The following is a 15,058-nucleotide window of genomic DNA, read 5'->3' on the forward strand; positions in this document are numbered from 1 at the left end:
GTAAAGTACCTCCTGAATGAGAGTGCGAAGCAGGCAGGAAAGATGGGAAACTGGTGGCTGAGAGAGTAGCTGGTGACAGGGTGTCTCGAAGAACAGAAATTTTGGAAGCAAAGAATTGGGAAAGCCTAGCATTTGGAACAGGTGATGGTAATGAGTGAAAAATAGAATAAAGCTGCTTAGATGAACTGGGAGCTCTTATAAGACAAATGGTGAAATACTGGGTCTTGGCCTGTCTAAGATAAAAATGATAATCTCAGATTTTAAGCCTATAGAATTCTAAATTGGCCTTTGTTTTAGACTTTCTCCATATATGCTCAGTCTTATAAAGTTGGCTGTTTTAGAAACCGCACTCCATTGCGGAACCAGGATTTACCCAAATGACAAAGGTTGAGCCTCAGCAGCATTTAGAATGAAAACAACATAGCGATCATTCCAAATATATAATCCTGGATGCATTATTAGCATGATTTAAAGACTGTATATTTCTACATCAGGTTTTTGTCTAAAGGGAGTTTTAGAAATATTACTACCGGTGGTGTACCTACCTTGGTTGCCACCCGAGGCAGTGCAACCCTGTCCTCCAGGCGTGTCTCCCCACCCTTCCTTCTCCAAGCAAAGGAGTGCACTGAGCAGTCACATGGCTGTTGGCTCTGCCGGTCCCCTGTCCTAGAACAGGAAGTTGAGGACAGAGCGGGCAGAAGACCAGCAGAGCCATCAGCCACTCAACTGCTCAGTGTACCCTTTGTTGCCTGCACTCGGGGCGGACCGCCCCTATTACCCTAGCAGAAGGTTATGCGGCAGTAATTTACGGCCGGGTTAGCGTGGGAGCCCTTTTCGCCACCTCAGTGGGTGGTGGTAAGTGCTCCCCCTGAAATGGCAGCGCACCAAGTGTGAACTTACCACACAACCATTTCTTTTTCGGTCTTTTTACCCGCTGCAGTAAAAAGAGCCCTGGCAAGCGGCAAAAATGGCCACCACCACTAGCGCAGGGCCCCACTTACCACAGCTTAGTAAAAAGGCCCCAAATTGCAGTAACTAGGAACCTCAAAGGGCCCTTGTAACAAGTTCATGACACATTTTTTCTAACTCCTTTTCAAATACCAGAGCTCTTCACTGTGGTTCTACAGGGGATCCACTGATTTGCTGATACTTGGTGAAGCTGCTTTTTTTTTTTTTCTTAGAGTCAAAGTACAGGCTCAGTTGTAATAGCTGCTGTACACTGCCTTGGGTGAATCTCTTCATAAAGGTGGTTAATAAATCCCAATAAATAAAATAAATAATTAAATAATAGCTAGCAAATGCATTCTCAAAATGAATGTGACAAGTCATCCTCCTCAACTGCAAAAGCACAGTCTATAAAAACATGAACAGCATCCAAAAGCTGACTGTTTTCAGCAGAACTGTGTGGGAAGGTGAGGAGACCCACCAGGAAACAGCCTCCAATTAAAGATAAATTATGGCCAACAAAACCCACTGCCATGTTCACTACTGCCACACCACAGCTTCCTAGGAACCAGGGGGAAATTCTCCATGGCTGAGGAGAGATAAAATTGCAAGGATAATTGTTTAGCACTGGTTGCTTTCCACCTCCCATCACACAGTGAAAATCACCGGAATGGCTCCATTTCAGTGCAGCACCACAAAACACATTGGCTAGTGTTGTCGAGTTGACGCTAACCATGAAAATACCACAAAGCCCATTCATGTGGCTCTGCGTTAGGGTTGCCACATAGTAAAATGTACATTAAGGGCCAGATTTGTATATGTGGCACCTGAAAAATCCATGCTGTAACAAAATAGGCCTAGGAGTATTCTCTAAACTACACCTAAATTTTATAAAATAGGCTTAAATTTCCGCACAGTATATAGAATACGCCAAGCACCTCTCCATGCAACCAAATTTGGTTGTGTCCATTTAGGCCATGTTTTACTTGACGTAACTCCCGATGCCTAAATTAGGTACACAGCGGTGTATTCTATAACGATGAACATAGATTTTAGAAACGCTTTGCCCATGGCCGCACCCCCTTTTCAACTATGCGACTTAGAATTTACATGCACCACGATACAGAATACGCTTAGCGAGTTGTGTGCGTAAATCTTAATGACAGTTCGTTTTGATAATTGCCTGTTAACGTTCAATTAACAGCAGTGATTAGCTAGTTAAACAATTAAGGTACATGCATTGTTATAGAATATGCTTTGATTTCCACATAGATTTTCAGTGCCCATATATAGAATCAGGGGGAAAGGGTTGTATTCTGTAAATGGCCCTCAAAAATGGGTGTCAGAAAAGTCAGCACTAAGCGTGAATCTATAAAGAATCGTGTTTAGCGCCAATTCCCACAACCTAACGTTGGGCGCCAGACTTAGGCCTGCTGAAACCTGTTGTAAATGCTGCCACCCAAGTTGAGTGCGCTGACCTATTATTTAGTAACAGCGTACGCAACATTTTGGAACACTCCTGACATGCCCATGTTTCTTCCATGGACGTGCCCTCTTTTGAGTTGCATGCTATTGGATTTGGGTACCCAGCATTATAGAACAGCTTGCAGCCAGATACCCGTGCAAATCCCAATTGGTGTCAATTAATGACAATAATTAGCTGATAGCATCCAATTAATGCTCATTAATAGCTTGATAGCCAATTAAGATGGGTGCGCCCAAATTAGGGCATCCAAATCTGGGTGCCATCCCCCTAATTCTATATGTCAAAAATTATGCACACAATTTAATTACATAATACACAAGTTAGTGCCAATAATTAGCTTTTTAACAAATTATTGACACTAATTAGATTTAATTGGAATTTATGTATGTAAATTACATGTGATCTGAAAAAGGAGGCGCAGAAATGGGCAGGTCATAGGCATAATTGAGGCATTCCTAAAATGTATGATAATTACTATAGAATAATGGGGATACACGCCTAATTTAGGTGCGTACATTTGCTCAATGAAAACAGAAGCAAAGTACTCTGCACAAACATCCAAAAAAGCAAAACAGAGCAGAGATAGTCCAGTTGGTGCAAATGACTTTGCCTAAAGTTAGGCGTAATTCCCAGGCATAAGCACTATTCTATAAAATGCGCCTAATTTTAAGCGCAGCTTATAGCATAGCGCTATACATAGAATCTAGCCCCATATACAGAATCTGGGGGATAAGTGCTTACCGTGTTTTAGTAGGAGTGCCCCCAGACATGCGGGAGGTAATTTCAAATAACACCTATTTTATGATGGCAACATAGAGGGGCATAATCGAACGCGAACGCCCATTTGTAAAAACGTCCATCTCCGAGAACGGATCCGTGAAGGGGCGGGCCGAACTGTATTTTCGAAAAAAATGGACGTCCATCTTTTTTTTCGAAAATACATTGGATTAGGGCGTTTTTTGAGCTGGGCGTTTTTGTTTTTTAGCGATAATCGAAACCGAAGCGTCCCAGCTCAAAAACGACCAAATCCAAGGCATTTGGTCGTGGGAGGGGCCAGCATTCGTAGTGCACTGGTCCCCCTGAGATGCCTCTATGCCAGCCTCAAATATCATACCTAGCTCCATGACAGTAGTATGCAGGTCCCCAGAGCAATTTTACTTTAGTTGGTGCTGCGCGGGACCCATGCAGAGAGGAAAAATCGGAAGAATAAAAAAACAAGCAAGCAAGTGCAGTCAGGGACGTCCAAATTAAAAGATAGTAAAAGGGGGAATTGAACCAGCAACCTTTTGATTACAAGCTCAGTGCTCTAGCCAGTGCACCACTGATTAGACGTCCTTCCCTTTCCATTAAGTCCCTCCAAGTTTCTGTCAGCCAATCACAGCTCATTTAGCTGACATCTGTGTCAGCTAAACAGCAGTGATTGGCTGACAGAAACTTGGAGGGACTTAATGGAAAGGGAAGGACATCTAAGTGCCTGAATAATGTGGTTCACTGGCTAGAGCACTGAGCTTGTAATCAGAAGGTTGCTGGTTCGACTCCCCCTTTTACTATCCTGGTAATTTAGACGTCCCTGACTGCACTTGCTTGTTTTTTTTTTTTTTCTTCCGATTTTTCCTCTCTGCATGGGTCCCGCACAGCACCAACTAAACTAAAATTACTTCGGGGACCTGCATACTGCTGTCATGGAGCTGGGGATGACATTTGAGGCTGGCTTACAAGTTGGGAAAAAAGTGTTTAACGTTCGGTTTTTTTTGGTGGGAGGGAGTTAGTGACCACTGGGGGAGTCAGGGGAGGTCATCCCCGGTTCCCTCCGGTGGTCATCTGGTCATTTAGGGCACTTTTTTGGGACCTGTTCGTGAAAAAAACGGGTCCAACAAAAGTGACCTAAATTCTCTCTGAAAACGCCTTTCTTTTTTCCATTATCGGCCGAGCACGCACATCTCTGCTCAGCCGATAACCACGCCTCAGTCCCGCCTTCACCACGCCTCCGACACGCCCCTGTCAACTTTATGCGTTCCCGCGACGGAGTGCAGTTGGAAACGCCCAAAATCGGCTTTCGATTATACCGATTTGGGCACCCACAAGAGAAAGACGTCCATCTCCCGATTTAGGTCAGAATTTGGGCGTTTTTCTCTTTTGAAAATAAGCTGGATAGTGCCCGTGTACTTTAATAAGAAAGGCACCCATACCCAGCACCAACAGTGTGCAAAGGCCCATATACAAATTTATTCCTACTCTAAAAGAGGTGTAAATGTGTTCATGCACTTTACCCATGTGAAAAATATTTTATAAAATGCCATTTGTCTTCAACCTCCAATATGAGACGATTGTCCATGGAGCTCCCCAGCGGTGCCCCTCACTGGATCATTGCTTTACACCAGCAAGACTTACGCACCCACCTCCTTTTTAGTCAGATGGTACAAATCTCATACTGTTTTGAACTTTTTTTTTTACTTTTTGAACATTTTTTCGTTAAGTAATTTTTCTACCTTAAATATAGTTTAAAACCAATACTCATCTTAAAGATGTTAATTCAATCAGATGGGGGACTTAAGATGAGTATTGTTTTTTAAACCATATTTAAGCTATATTTAAGAGTGAATTATAAGATAGAAAAATTTTTTAACAAATTTTTTTTTCAAAAAGTAAAAAAGTTCAAAACAGTGTGAGATTTGTACCATGTGACCAATGAGGAGGTGGGTGTGTAAGTTTTGCTGGTGTAAAGCAATGATTCAGTGAGGGGCACTACTGAGGTCCATAGTTCAATTGTCATAGATTGGAGGTTGAAGACACGTGGTGATAATTGAGGACCTCTGAAAAGTGATTCTGTGTCTTGAAAGTATTTTATAAAACACACGTCCATTGCAACTCTGCCTCTGTTTCATCCAAACTATGCCCTTGAAACTGCCATACGAGGGTGACATAAAATAGGAGTACTCTCTCTGCACACACCCACTTTTTGGGCTGGATTCAGTAAACGGCACCTAAAAAATAGGCTCTTGGAGAAATTGGCACTTGGCGCTATTCTAGGATGAGCATTCTTTATAGAATAGCACCTAGCGGGGATTCACACGCCCAACTTTGGGTGCAAGGACGTACACCAACTGAAACCTGGTGGAAATCCCGGTGCGCAAGTTGGGCGTAAATCCACGGAATTCTGTAATACTGCGCACATCTTTTCTGAATGCCCCTGACCCGCCCATGCCCTTCCCATAGCCATGCTCTCTTTTGGGTTACATGCACGAAGATTTGGCTGCAGATCTTTACAGAATCGAAAACAGCTCGATCCACGTGCAAATCCAAATTAGTGTCAATTAACATCAATTATTGATTGTTAGCAGTTTGTTGTCTAATTTATTTGCATGCGGATCTGAGGATTGCATGCAAATGGGCGACATTTATAAAATCTGGGGGTCTAAGTGCATATGTGGCTGTACAATTTTAGAAAGCAGGCTTTATGCATTGAAGGGGTAGAAATCAGCTGGCAGTAAACGCCAAGACGCCTATTATATTCCTATGGGCATCTCGGTGTATACCGCCACCTGATTTCTACCGTGAGCTAAAAAGGCTATTGCGGCTTAGTAAAAGACCCCCTGAAACGACTTTATAAAATTATTTTTACATTAGGTTACGTAGTTCTGGAAGTCTGACTGTCCTGGTCAGAAAAAAGAGGAATGCAACCTTTGCAAAGCCAATAGTTATATTGAATTTGCTGAACTGCCCTAGCTGCCTGGGCACAGCAAAGCGGTGTAGAAAACTAAAAGCATACAGAAAAAGAAAGGAACTACAAATAATGATATGACACATAAACAAGCACATAGAAAAGGAAAAGAGGTACAGACACAGAAGAAGGCAATAAAACATATAATAAAAGTAGGGGTAACTTGACCTGACTGGTTGGCTGCAATCCCTGGACCACTCTAATCCTCAAAGGCTTGTCTGAAAAGCCAAAAAGACACAAAGACAGCAAAGGTGGTCCAGGAAGGAGGAACAACCAATGATTCAAGTTTATTGAAGAAGGACCCAACTTGACCAAGTTTCGACAATAAAGCCTTCGTCAGGGGTCATCAGATTCTTCAACAGTAAATAAAATGGGTACATGATAGGACACAATAATCTGTGAGTGCAATGGCACTGGTTACACAGAGGCAATTACTCAGGGTGAAACCAGAAGATATGGGGCATCAACAATGTTCAGTGAAAGGTGCCCACATTCCCAAGTGGGCAGATGGGACCACATAAAAAGAAGTCCTATCTTTGCCTGAATAGTATGCAAATATTGGCTAGCACTTGCATAACTTCTGAGTCCACCAATGATCCAGATATTTAATGCCGCAGCCCAGAAATGATCTGGCCCTGAATATCTGGGTCTAATTTAGCCCAGTGGTGGTCAGTGTTTAAAACATTGACCCCCAGCTGGCTGAATATTGACCCATCCATAGCTAAGAATTTCAGTACATAAGGATGTCTGTACTTTGGTTAGCAGTTTTCACCTAACCAACAGTAAAATAATTATTAACCAATCTGATGCAATAGACTTGTGGCTACTAAATGATCCTACTGGATGTACCAAAATATTTACCAGCTCACATGTGCATGTATGCGAAATATGCATAGTAAGGTTGCATTTTACTCTGAGTCCAACAGTAACCCTCCATGACAATGTTTAACTATTACAAAATTAGCCAAGAGAAGTGATAAGGCCTTACCTGGCAAAGAAAGAGGCAGCCACTGATGAGGCTGTAGATGTATCGCTGGCCACATAGCTGCTCTGAGGAGCAGGGAAGCTGTACAAGGAGGGCTTGTCTGCATTGTAGCGGTTCAGCACTGCTTCAGTTAGGCCCTCTCGACCAGTCTCAGTAATCAGCTGAGAGATCTAGGTAGACAAGAGAAACAATAGCTGTGATTCCCTACTCAGCCTTCTTCTTCCTTACTGTGATTAATTCAGTAGTTCAGCTGATGGCCATTTTATGCACCTCAGGCCATTTTGTTCTCTGAGGGATCCTTTTACTAAGCGACGGTAAGCCCACCTCGGGCTTACTGTGACCCAATCCGGAACTACCGCCGAGCTATCGCAGGAGCTCAGAGGTAGTTCCCACCCCTAGTGTACACCATTTCCAACGCTACACAAATATGATCTATTTTTGTACTGCCAGAACTTAACCAGCAGTAAATGAGCAGTGCCACACCCTGCCCGGTACCGCTGGGTTAGCACAGGAGCCCTTACTGCCATTTCAATGGGTGGTGGTAAGGGCTCTCCTTCCAAAATGGCCGCACATTAAGTGTTTCACTTACCGAACGGCCATTTCTTTTCCTCAAAAAAAGAAACCCTTTTGCCCGCTGAGGTAAAAGAGGGCCTCAGCGCCATAGGCGTCCCGTATAGGAGGCTTGGGGAGGCTAAGCCTCCCCAGCCCAATCGTGGACCTCCGACTTCCCTTGGCTGCTGCAGTGCTGCCCTCACTAGCGAAGCGCTTTTGCCAAGCAGCTCTGGGCACTGGCTCTCCCTCCTTCCTTCCCGCTTTCGGCTCCCCGATCGGCAGCCCCCCCCCCCCCCCCCACGTGTTTTAACCTTTACTTTTTCCGTGGCAGCGACGTCAATCAATGAAGAAAAAGGCACTTACAGGCTCGCTTCCAGCTTCTCTCTTCACACAGGGTCCCGCCCTCGCGGAAACAGGAAATGCATCATCGCTGAAGGCAGGACCCTGTGTGAAGAGAGAAGCTGGAAGCGAGCCTGTAAGTGCCTTTTTATTCATTGATTGACGTCGCTGCCATGGAAAAAGTAAAGGTTAAAACGCACGTGGGGGGGGGGGGGGGGGGACTGCCGATCGGAGAGCCGAGAGCCGTGCCATAAATCAACCCAGCAGAAACCGGCCTTCTTTCCTGTCCTGAAACTAAAGGGGGGGGGAGGGAAATTAGATTAAAGAGGCCCTTAAGCTTGCAGTCAAAGTTGCATTCTATGAAGGCATAAACAGTTTCCGATGCCCTGCACAGCATGCTGTGAGAGCATCGCGTTTGCTTCCAACTATTTTAGCAATATTTTCTTCTTCTTTTTTTCATAGATGCCTTACTTAAGTAACAGTAAATCCTGGCGGCATGTCAAGAGTTGTGATGCATTCTCAAATATGCATGTGTAATTATAAACTTATTCTTTTCGTCACTAGGAAACTAAGAAGCAAGGAAAGCCCGGTGGAGCAGACAAACCCCGACATCTCTTGACCTAGAGTCTCTCTTTAATTTTCTGCCAGCCCGTTGGAAACAGGTTTAATTCGTGCGATCGTCTGTTAGAAAAACCAGAACAAAAGTGCTCCCCGGTAAAATAATACAACGTTTTGTTTTTCATTTATTATTTTTATTTTTGGTAATCTACAATATCTGGATGAAACAGAAATTTGAAAAAAAAAACCCGTCCAGACAGATCAGTGTGGAAATAGACATGCACGGCATCTCTAGGTAGCAAAGGCAACCAGTCACGTGTTATTCTGCGCGTCAATATTCTGCCAATATTGATCTGCACTTCCAAAGCAGACAAGAACTGTGTTGCTCCCAGACTTCTCAGTACTATTTAAAAGAAATACAAGTTTAATTATTTCTTGTGCTTTCACCGATTTAACCAGCGTTGGCATGGACCAGGTACTATATTACCTTTCCAGAGATACTGTGAATGTGTCTGTGTGTGTGTACAGTATGGTTTGTTTTTCCTAACCCAGCATGGACCTTGCACTGTCTGTTGCTCCCCCCCCCCCCCCCTTGTCCAAGTCCTGTGCCAGAGATTTCACACTCACCTTTCCTATGACATCACAGGCGGTTTGACCTGCGGGCTCCAGAGGCTGCCCACAGCCACTGCGATTTGGGGATTTTCTGGATTTCTTTTTAAACGAAGTATAGTAATAACGATAAATTGGAGGTGTAGACTAAATCCAGAAAATCCAAGGAGGTGGTTTTGAATTCTTTTAACATGACTTCAAGTTCTGATTTCTGGTTGCGCTGTACATCCAGTAGTTTAGGAGAAAGGGGATGAAAAGTGATGGCGTCCTTTTCCCTCGACATTGCAGAATTAGGGTTTAGTAGTTTATCTACATTAAATGGGAATATTTATGTAAGAAGTTTTTGAGCTGAGTTGAAGCTCAGAGAAGATGAATCCCTGCAGCTAACTTTGAACTTATCTATTTGATGTTAAAGGAACAGGTCTGTCTGGATTCTTCAAGCAGACAAGTGGTCGTTTGGGGCTCCGTTGTTTCTTCTTGTGATCTGCTTAAATTTTTCTGTTTTGTTTTCCTCCTTATTGGTGTATTAGGGTCTGCCCAGTGTAATATTTATGGTAAAGTTCTGAGTGTGTTTTTGCACAAAGTTGTGCATAGTGTTTTGCAGTTGAGCGATTGTGGTTAGTATATGCTTTGAGCAACCACTTTATTCTTTGACATATGATACATATCTAATATCTAAATTTAATAAAAGGTATTAACTGTGACTATTTTATTTTTACTTATTTTTTTCTGTATGTTGTCAGACAATTATGGAGGTAAGCTCCGCCCCTGGCCCCACCCATAACCCCGCCCCCTTTAGCCTACCCAAACAGTTGGGCCACCGACCGCCTATGCTCAGCGCACATCAAAGACATTCACTGACGCTAGCACAGGCCCCCTTTTACCACAGCTTACTACTACTATACTACTACTTATCATTTCTATAGCTTAGTAAAAGGGCTCTTGAATGAGCATTAGCTTTTAGCTTTTCTTCAGCATTTAATAAATAGATCATACTGTGCTTCCTAACTGACTCCTGTGATACTGGTATGACTGAGAACAGTCCTTGATTAGCTTCAATTATATTTGGAGAACAGATCTTTTACAGTGAACTGGCAGAATGCTCTCTCAACTCCTTGCTCTTTACCCTATAGTGTCCCCTAGGGCTAGGTTCTAGCATCCATACCTTTTAATATCTTTATGGCTATACTGGCAAGTTTGATATAAAAAAGAGAATTCTCTCCATTTATCTATGCCAACTATATTCAGATAATGATCACCCAAGACCAGAGGTTCTCAGCACAATCTTTGGGGCACACCCAGCCAGTCAGGTTTTCAAGATAACCACAATCAGATAAATTTGCATGCACTGTTTTTATTTTATGCAAATGTATCTCATGCATATTCATTGCGGTTATCCTGAAAACCTGACTGGCTAGGTGTGTCCCAAGGATTGAGTTGAGAACCACTGACTTAGATATGCAGAACCCACAAGTACTTCCTAATGCAGCCAGTTTCCCAGTACTAAGGGGCTGAGGTGACCCCAGTGGTAGGCAGTTAAGAACCTTTACTCTCCTCCACCCTTTCGTGTCTGCAGCTATAAAATCAACGTATCTTCTGAAATCCGTTCCCAAAGCATAAGTGTCCCATGACGGCTGGCTATGTAATCTGTGAATAATCTGGACAAGCACAACAAATGCACTAAAAAAAATTACTAAGGGGCCCTTTTGCCAAGCTGTGGCAAAGGGGGGCGGGCCGGTGCTGGTGCATGTTTTACATGCACGCCGAGTCCCCCTTTTACCACAGCTGGTAAAAGGGAAGGTCTCGCCTTCCTGCAGGAAATGGCTGAGTGGTAAGTAAAGCACTTGCCATGTGGCCATTTCAGGGGGGAGCCCTTACCGCCAACCATTGAGGTGGTGGTAAGTGTTCCTGTGCTAACCCAGCAGTAACCGGGCAGTGATTACTGCTGGGTACAGTTCGGCGCTACAAAAATAAATACATTTTTGTAGCACCGGAAATGATGGCATGGTAGGGGTGGGAAGTACCGCCGGGCTGCTACGGTAGCATGGCGGTACTTCTGTTATAGCGAGTGGTAAGCCCACATTGGGCTTACGACCACTTAGGAAAAGGAGCCCTAAGAGAAGCAGGTATATCCTATATAATAATTTGCACCTCCAACGTTCTATGTCTGGATGCCTGGGTTCATAACACAATTCCCATTGGTCCACCCTCGCATCGGAAAGTGATGACATCAGAGGGCAGATCAATGAGAGGAAAGGGAAACCAGCACCAGCCACCAAAAGAACATTGGAGGTGAGAATTCAATCGATGGAGAATCACCCCCCTCCCTCCCCCCCCCCCCCGTCCTCTGAATTCCATGCCCCCCACAATTCCGCCTACATTTAGGTGTGACATATAGATACACTTAGTTGATATCTTACTGTTTAAATCTATGCGCCTCCATTTACACCAATGAAAATATGGCATAAGTCCTGGTGCGTAGATTTAAGCTCAGAGGCCATATTCTATAACAATGCTAATAAATTTTGGAACGCCTATGAAACGCCTACTTCCCTGCCTATGACCATGCCCCTTTTGAACTGCGCACATTAGAATATAGGCACGGTATGTTACTGAACACGCTTAGAAAGTTATGCGCATAAATTCTAATTATTACCATTTAGTGCTCATCATTGCTTGTTAAGTGCTGTTATCAACGCTGATTAGCTTGTTCAGCCACTTAAGTTATGCGTTTTGTTATGGAATACACTTAGATTTTGGCGTGGAACTCTAGGTGCAATATATAGAATCTGGCAGATAAAGCAGACTGACCCCTAGCGGTAGTACTGTGAGATTACCGCTAAGGGTCAGATCTGTCATTTTGAATCTGGGGCTCAGCCAGGGCAGCAGTGGAGAGGGATTATTCTTGTCCTGTACACTGGAAACCAGCGAAACATGGCGTTAAGTGGCTGGAATGGGTTAGGGCGCTGGGGAGAGCTGGAGTTTGTGGATATTGAGGTGGAGCTTGGCACTATGGGGGCGACATCAGAGCATCATGTGCTAACACTGGGGTTGAGGGCAAGGACAGAGCTTTGGGTGTTGTCACCAGAGTTGGGAGAGGGGATGGGGAGGATCAGGTGCTGTCACTGTGGAAGGTGGGCTACTTGTTTGGGCCAGCACTGTGTTACATGCATTGGAAGGTAGCACAAGTGCACTTGCACTTTGGGGCCCTTTTAACCAGTGGCAGTAAAAAGTGGCCCACGCTGGTGTCAGCACGTGGAATTGCAGCGTGCTGAGGTCACCTTTTGTCGCGGCGAGTAAAATGCCATTTTTTAAATGGTGGTGGTAAATGGCTGTGTGCTAATTATAAAACTGGTGTGCGGCCATTTGCTGCCTGAGCCCTATTTAGTAGGCGGTGAAGGCTCCTGCGGTAACCCAGCGGTAATCGGGCAGCACGCGCTACTGCCCGATTACTGCCAGGCACAATTATTCCCAGCCCACCTGCGTTAGAAAAATATATTTTTTCTAGTGTGGGAAACGGCGTGTAGCGCTATCAGAACTAGGCCCCAGCGGTAGTGCTGATTCACTACATGCTACCCCAACGATAGCCCTACCACCAGTTTGTAAAAGGGCCCCTATCTGCAAATACATGTAACACAGTGCCCCCTCCCCCCGTACCTGTCTGCACTGTGAAGTCAATACAAGGCATATTCCCTGCATTTACCACACAGACTTTGCACTAACCACATGTTAATTTTTGCTGTTAACATGTGACGCATGCAAAACTTTAAAGCCCTTTAATAATGGAGGCCCTTAGACTGCTAAATCTGAACAATATCAATTCTAACTCTTATTTTATTCAGCATTCACACTGAACTCTTGTTCCTGTATTATTATAAGAACCCCCAGAAGTAAACTCTCTCATGCATTTTTTTTTCTCTTTCCTATTTATTGCTGTCTCTCTCCTTTTCTATTTTTCTATATATTTTTTTAGTCTCCTTTCTTTTCTATTCTTCCTCTTTTACCAGAACTATCTCATAACAGAATGTGTTCCTTAGGAACTTCAAACTGGTACAGGAACATTTCAGTGAAACTGTCAGATAAGTATATACTCCTTCTACCACGGCTTAGCAAAAGACCCCCATGGACAGTACATAATTAATCCTGAAGCTGGCTAGAGGCAGAGGGTAGGTACCATAAGTGCTCAAGAGCCTAAACTGAGGGAAAGGTCTGGGTGAAATAAAGAGTTTTCAAGGCAGATTTATGTTTAACAAATGATGTCTCAGAGCAAATGTAAAGAGGGAGCTTCTTCCAAAGTACAGGGGCTACAACTTGGAAGTATGAGTGACAAGAAGAATCTAGACATATCTGCATATGAGTTGTGACAATCAAGAGATGCTGGTGGGAGGAATGTAAAATTTGAGTTGGGATGTAAAGAAATGGAGGATGGCTGGAGTAAAGGGCCTGATGAGTAAGAATAAGGATTTTGAAAAGTATACGTGGTATGCAATTGAGAGCCAGTGTTCCTTGCAGAGGACAGGAGACACTCTATCAAATTTCTTAGCCACAAAAAGTAATCCGATAGAGGTGTTTTGAACAATCTGTAGTTTGTGAAGTTGTGATTGCAGACAATAACAAAAACTCAAATGTGATATGATTAGGGAATGCAGTAAGTGTCGTAAAGATCATAGTTGGCACAGAGTATAAAGAAAAACTTTTGTACTATATCAAAAATCCATGAACTGACAGACAGACTACTTCAAAGATTACCTTTACCTCTAAGATCTTAAAAGAATCACACTCAGCAGAATCAGGATACCACAAATAGAAGATGCTGTAGGCAATGGAGGGGAGTCATAACCAGAAAAAAAGCATATGTCAGCCATTTGAAGGATTAAGTGTTAGACCATTATCAGCAAGGAAATTGGCAATCCTGTCTAGCTAAGCAGAAATATCAGAAATACAGGAAGTAAGACCAGAGTCAACTGGGTGAAGCAACTGAATGTCATCTATATAAATAAAGAAAATAAAACCCAAAGATTGAAGAAGAAGAGCCAAGAGAGCAAGATGAATATTACAATTAATGGGACCAATAATGGAACCATGAGGAATCCCACTTTGCAAAGGGAGGGAAGCTGAAATAGAACCTTGCCAATGAACTTTAGCTATCTGTTAATAAGAAGTGGAACCAATCAAGAGCAGTTCCAAATACACCAAAATCTCTAAGACAGTGAAGAAGAGCAGAATGATTGACCAAGTCAAAAGCTGCTGATAAATCAAGCAAAAAACAAAGGATATCATGGCCCCTGTCAATAGTTCAGGCGGACAAAGTCTGAAAGAGCCAGGAGAGTAGATTCTGTGTTATAACGTGAGTGGAATCCAGTTTGCCTAGGATGCAAAGCATTAATATAGTCTACATAACAGCATAATTGAGTAGAGACCAGTTTCTCTGTGACTTTTGAGATAAAAGTAAGGGTGGTAACATTAGAAGAATCAGCTCTTTTGTCTTTCAAATAAGGGAAAACCCAAGCAATTTTCCAGTCAGGGGGTATCAGCCCTTAGGTTAGACTGGTAGATACCATTGTTTGGAGATAGTAAAGAAAAGGCTGGAGAAATGCTTAAGTAACAGAGTTGGTAGCGGATCTGAAGGTGAAGTAAAGGAGCACACAGAACACTTTAGTTAAAAGCAAGAGGAGTTGGAACACTAAATGCAGTGAGACTGCTAGAAGAAAAGAAACAATCCAAAGGGGAAGAAGAAGCAATACGGGGATTGCCAATGGCTTGCAGGGAGGCTTGGATCATAAGAACCTCATTTTGAAAACCTACAGTGATTTGGTCAGCTGTTAAAGAAATGGGTAAGGTTTGAGAAGTGCAGGAAATCATA

The 15,058-nt window shown here is 43.4% G+C and overlaps 1 protein-coding gene across 1 annotated transcript in view; it reads right to left on the reverse strand.

Annotated features, from left to right (window-relative positions):
- KIF26B (kinesin family member 26B) overlaps positions 1-15,058 on the reverse strand; it is a 799,934-nt gene that overhangs the window by 496,131 nt on the left and 288,745 nt on the right. Inside the window, exon 4 of the mRNA XM_030196461.1 lies at positions 7,141-7,307. Within this exon, the coding sequence (XP_030052321.1) occupies positions 7,141-7,307 (167 nt within the window). The remainder of the gene's footprint in view (positions 1-7,140; positions 7,308-15,058) is intronic.

This window comes from Microcaecilia unicolor, chromosome 3 (genome assembly GCF_901765095.1).
Source record: "Microcaecilia unicolor chromosome 3, aMicUni1.1, whole genome shotgun sequence".
Taxonomy (NCBI): Eukaryota; Metazoa; Chordata; class Amphibia; order Gymnophiona; family Siphonopidae; genus Microcaecilia; species Microcaecilia unicolor.